General features: G+C 36.0%; 1 protein-coding gene across 1 annotated transcript; it reads right to left on the bottom strand.

Moving 5' to 3' along the window:
- Window positions 1–374: 374 nt before the first annotated feature.
- Window positions 375–1730, bottom strand: LOC133314268 (uncharacterized). The gene has a single exon (XM_061515715.1). It carries the CDS (start codon window positions 1728–1730, stop codon window positions 375–377), a length of 1356 nt encoding a protein of 451 aa, XP_061371699.1.
- Window positions 1731–6000: the final 4270 nt, after the last annotated feature.

The raw sequence follows: 6000 nt of genomic DNA, 5'->3' as shown, positions 1-6000 counted from the left end.
GCGCAGCTTAATACGATGATATGATAACATTACTGAATATATACGGGGTGTTACAGATTGCCTAGATTATGTAAAGAACCAGGACGGTGTGTCATGGAATGAGGACGAATTGTTGACTTTCCAGAAGAGGATTGTGGTTCCTCGAGGTCCGTTGACTGAGGAGGTGATGACAGAGGCTCATAAGGGCCAGTATACGGTCCACCCTGGTGCTACAAAGATTTGTTGATTTGTTGGTTCTCAGCCAGAGCCTTATCCCTTTCTTTCCCTCGAAGTCCCAATTCTTTGTTTGTCGCTTTTAAGCAATCCTGCGTTTTAAGCTTGAGGTGTTCTTCGGTTCTAGCTTTCTTATTAGCTCCTTCAAAACTATGATCTCTCTAAATGTTTTTTCGTTCCAATGCCCGACATGTTTGCCTTGCTTCTTCCAACTCTTGTTTTAGCTTCTTTTTCTCTGCCTCGGCCATCATTAATCTAGACTTCACCTCTTTCAACTCTTCATCCTCAACAGGTTTGAGAATTGGTGTTTCACTAACTGCAAGAGTTACAGGAATTTGGAATGGTAACTTGACTTCTTTAACTCGGTCTTTAACCCATTTACGATAGTTTTCTTTGCAATCACAACTTCTTACCCCCAATTCTTTACCTTTGCTTACTACCTTATCCCAAGCACCTCGGACCTTTCTGATCATCGCAGTATTCTCATGGCTGAGATCATAAAGGAGGAAAGGAATTGTTATGTCTTCAGTAGGAGCCTCTTTCATAGCATAACCAAGTTGTCGTAATGCCAAAGATGGATTGTAATTGATACATCCACGAGTACCTTGCAGAGGCACATTGGGAAAATTCCAACATTGGTAAACCAAAGCTTCTATCTTTGCCCATTCAAGATACCAACGAACACTCTTTCCATCAAGCTTGGCTAAAGTTTGCACCCACTCACGACCACTTTTGGCTTTCAACTGATACATCCGAAAATCAGCGATCGGGCACGCCACTTTGTATCCTCTATTAAACATATGAGAAGTGAGCCATATGAATAACACTGGTAGACAACACAAGATCCGCTTCCCTTTCCTTTCATGACAAAAGCTCAAGGTATAGTAAACATCAGCAAGAATGGCTGAGACTGGGTTTTCACATTTGAATTTGCGTGCCACAAATACATCAATGGCTGCAAAGTCCACAAATTCATTAATATTAGGGAATATGAGAATGCCATAAATAGTGAGGGCTAACACATCAATGAAAGTTTCCCATTCCCCTACTTCTGCTAGGTGGTGAAGATGTTCTTCTAGATACTTTCTCAGAAATCCCACAGTTTCATTCCGAATTTGCTTCCTTTCCTGTAAGTCTCTCATCGAGACTTTCAAAATCTCAGCAACAACATGCATGGAAGGGTAATGCCCAATGTAACGATAAGGTTTTTCATCTTCTAAATATAGCCCAAAGATTCGCTCAAACTCTTCCAATGTAGGGGCTAACTGAAAATCTTGAAAAGTGAAGCATCGTAGAGGTGAATCATAATATTGAGCAATTGCAGTGATTGCCTCAACTTGAACATCTATCTCCAATAGATCTAGGACATTCCCATACTTTCTAGCGAGGGTCAACTGATGTGGTTTCTTTAACATTCGGCCCAGAACCTTCAAACTCTCAGTTTCAGGCTTTTTAGCTTTGAGATGCAAAATTTTCCTCAACATTGATGATGGTGTCTCACTGTGATTGGATCCCATATTTATAATAATGATACTCACGATCAAACTAAAATTCAAACAGTTCTCTAACAAACTTTCCTGAAATAGTGTAAGATAGACAATGTGGGTGAGTGAGTACAAAGAATGATGCATGATGATTTTTTTGAATTTTTTTTTTTGAAATGATGAAGATAATTTTTATGCCTTCATGATTCATTATGCATTTGCATGAGTAGTTGAAATATGAATTCATGATGATTGGAAACATGTAGAGAGTAAGAATGAAGTATGCTCCCTTCGTGCCATGAATAGGTTTCTGTCAAATTGCAAAACCTTACTGTCAAGGGATTTTACTAACATGTGAGAACTCTCATTTTGGTGGTTCTATAACTACGGGAAGTTTGGTCTCTAGAGCTCAGATCTCATTTCGAAATAAAAATAGTCAAACAAGATGTACATCCAAAATGACTACAATCCTGAAAGAGTCACGCTCTAAATGAGGCTTTCATGATAACCAAACAGGACATACATCCAAAATGGATACCACTACACAACCTCTTACCTAATCTTATGTTTCACTCAGACCCGGGTGGCCCCACTCATAATTGTGTGTGAGTTGTGTGCTAGGAGCATACATACATGTATATCCCAAAATAATTAGGACCTCAAGGCTGCAAAAATAGAGACAAAGCAGAATATGTACAAGGCAAGATATATGTCAATTATTGGAGCTATATGCAAGAAAAAGCACACGCGAACAAAAATAAATGTGACAAAAATAGAGTTTTATCAATAATTTGCACAATTAATAAAATAGGCTTGACTCTCTAAAAATAAGTCCCCAGTGAAGTCGCCAGCTTTCGCAACTGGATCGCGACGTGACGGCGAAAGAAATTGAACGATTAAAACAATGAAGTCGCCACCAATATTTATTTGGAAAAACATTGGAAAAAACCTTTTTGTTTGAGAAAACTGGTCTTTGATAACAGAAATGGATTCGGGACTCGATTACGAGTAGAGAAGGTGTTAGCACCCTACATCGTCCGTTTATAAAAACGGTCACCTTGTATTAATTGTGCAAATTGTTGACAAAATTTTAAATATTTGTTTCACCCCAAAGAATTAAATAAAATTGATTGTTAGAAAAGAAAACTAATTTTGAAAATTTATTTTTGTGCTTGACGGGATGGTCCCGCCCCGACGAATCCCTTGGTGCAATTGGGAACTCAAAGCTACGTCGTTCTGTAGAAAATATTTGTATGTTGATTGATTTTAATTTTAAGAAAAAAACAATTTTAGAGAAATTAAGTAGAAAGTTTTGGATTTGATGATCTATATTTTTTTAAATATTTTTTTTATTGTAAATTTTACAGTAAATTTTGAATCACCAAACCATCACGAATAAAATGAGCCAAAATAAAATATACGGTGTTAACAAGCCGTCATAGTTAAATTACCCCTATGTTGAAAATCTTAATGTTTTAAGTTTCATTATCAAAAGGTTTGAGATAAATTTGGAATCACCAAGCCATCACGGCTAAAATGAATCAAAAAGTTATGAGATTAATAAAGCGTCACGCTTAAATTAATCCCCATAATTAATAGCAAACTAATCTTATTTATTTTTTATAATTTTAAATACAAACTACCAATGTCTGTTTGTTTGTTTATTATTATTAATAGTTAAAAATCATCAGATTGTCACAGTCGAAATGATTCTTCTAAAATTTACAATCATATTTTATCGACAAATGGATATTTAAAAGATGCAATATAAAAAGATAACAATATAATCTAAATGGATATAAACGATAAGCAACGTATACAGTATGGCTATTTTACTTTTTACGTTTTTGATTTTGTTTTATTTTTAACTTTATTTTGTATATTTCTTTTTTACTTTATTCTAATCACTTTTCTTATTTCTTCTCATCCTATTATTTATGGGAAAACTTTTTCTCATGTTCATGAGAATTCAACTCTTATGTTAGTGATCCTTCGATTTGCGTGCAAAACTTTTTTTTTTCTTTTTTTAATAAATATGGGACCCACCACTAATTGAGTCATAACATGAGAATTGAATTCTCATGCAACATGAGAAAATCAAATACCATTATTTATTTAATGATTCTGGCCCAACTAAAGAAAACATGGTAACAAGGCTATAGTTACGAAACAAGGAAAGTACATTTGAATTTTGGGTTTGGGTTTGGGTTATTAGACATATAAAAATGAAAAGTTTAAAAAAATATCTAATCCCTAGAAATAAAGAGAACTTCCGCCGTGCTTCCTGCGCCTTTGCAAATAGAGATACCGTTCCCTAAGATGGTATCTAGAAAATTTAAGAGATTAAAGCAACAAAGAGGGAGATGTGGAATCAGGCATAATATACCTCTCTCCTAGCTCATGCACTTGGCCAATGATGCAATGTCAGTTGCAGATGCAAGAGGGCTTTGCAATGGTTCCACGTATATGAACATCCTTTCAAACTTTCATTTTTGTTTTCTCTGCTTTTGCTTCTACCAGTGGGCTATGTGACTTGTAGTGGCAGCGCCTTTTTATTGCCGGGTACAAAAGGGTGCTTGAGCCTTGTGCACAGTTGCATATGTAGCTTATCTCCATGTGATGTTGAAAACTTACATTACGCCTCTAATACAAATAGGCTGTGCTATTTTGATGTGATGAGATGGTGAAAGGTGTGATTAAGGGAAGCTATCGGTCCTTTCTCATTGGAGACAACAAAGGCTTTATTTTATTTTTTTTTGGAAGAAAGTGTGATTTTAGGTAATGGGACAACCCATAGGTTAATAGTATCCATCAAATTCTTTTAAGATTTTTTATTTTTTTTTATTTTTTGGTTTTATTTTAAATTCAAATCTCCTTGGACAAAATATGGTGTCTACAATGAGATAATTCCATAATTGACCCTAATAATTAAAAGAAGGCTTAAATAATTATGGTAAGAGTTTAAGAATGCTGAAAGTCATTTTTCTGACGAAAAGTGCAGATGCGTACCGGTGAAGTATCCCGGAAAATTTTAATAAGTGTGGGAATATTCCTAGAATAATATATAAGACTAGCATAAAGAGTTTTAGGTCAAAATAATGAGAACTTGTGTCAGAACTGATATCGACTTCTTAAAAGCGCATACCGAAAAAGTACTGCGAAAAATAAAATAAAAATATGACAAATCCTAGAAAAATGGCTAGGTTCAGAATCCTAAGTTTGGGATTAAAATGCTAAGCGTAGCTATTAGCGCTAATACAGTGCGATTAATACTTAAGTGGACTATATAAGGCTTGGCACTAAACCCTAGGATGATTTTGTGCCATTTGCTACGTGAGTTTTCTGAGTCTTTTCCATCAGCCTTGAGCCTCCACTGTTCCATTGCTCCCTCTCTTGAAAACTCACCAAAGAAACCATCTTTATTCCTCTTCTCTTCACCAAAACACTATAGCTTGTGGGAGTTGGTCTTGTGAGGGTGTAGAATGTCTCATTTCTGAGGTTGTAGCCTCTGTGGTGAAGTGGAGTTGCTGACTTTGGGGCTGTACACTTGAGTTTGGTTGGGTGAAGCCATTGTCATGGCATATAAGGCTTCAAGAAGCCACCTTTTAGCATAAAGGGCCAAGCTTGGTGGTCAAATTCGCATCTTTGCAAAATCAGTGTTGTGGTGCTGTGTAGAGGACCCCTAGTGTGTCTCATTTTCGGTGTTTTGAGCACTTGAGGTATATAATGACCACCTCTTTGTCATTTTCATGATTTAAGCTTGTTTAATCCATAAAAAAGTGAACCTTGAATCATTTGAGTTAAGGACTGAGATTCTGAGTCTAAAATATGTTAATGAACATCTGTTTACGGAGTCATTGGACTCCAAATCACGTTTGGACCCTTAAAAAAGGGAATTATGCAGATAGCAGTTCGAATTTCTGCATTCTGTTTGATAAGTATTCGAATACTTTTCGTGTAGTATCCGAATACTTGTCCTCTGGTAGTCAAATACTCCTTCCAAGAGTATTGGGATACTTTTCTGGGAAGAAAAGTATTCAGATACCTTTGAGTAAGTATCGAATACTGGGTAGTATTCGAATACTATGGTATTTGTATTCGGATACCTTGTGGTATTCGGATACTGGGTGTAAAGTATTCAGATGCCTTGTGGTATTCGAATACTTGAGTGAAAGTAGTCGAATACTTTCTGGAGACAGGGAGTATTCTAATACTCATCGAGGAGTATTCGAATACCTCTTGCAGAAATTGCATGAAATGATTTAAAGTGAGTTGGAAAGCCTTAATCACTTAATGGAATCTT

This window comes from Gastrolobium bilobum, unplaced genomic scaffold (genome assembly GCF_033153095.1).
Source record: "Gastrolobium bilobum isolate Gb01-03AN ecotype WA unplaced genomic scaffold, APGP_CSIRO_Gbil_v1 utg66606, whole genome shotgun sequence".
NCBI classification, from domain to species: Eukaryota; Viridiplantae; Streptophyta; class Magnoliopsida; order Fabales; family Fabaceae; genus Gastrolobium; species Gastrolobium bilobum.
The sequence above is the reverse complement of the archived record's forward strand: the minus strand, read 5'-3'. Positions and strand labels throughout refer to the sequence as shown.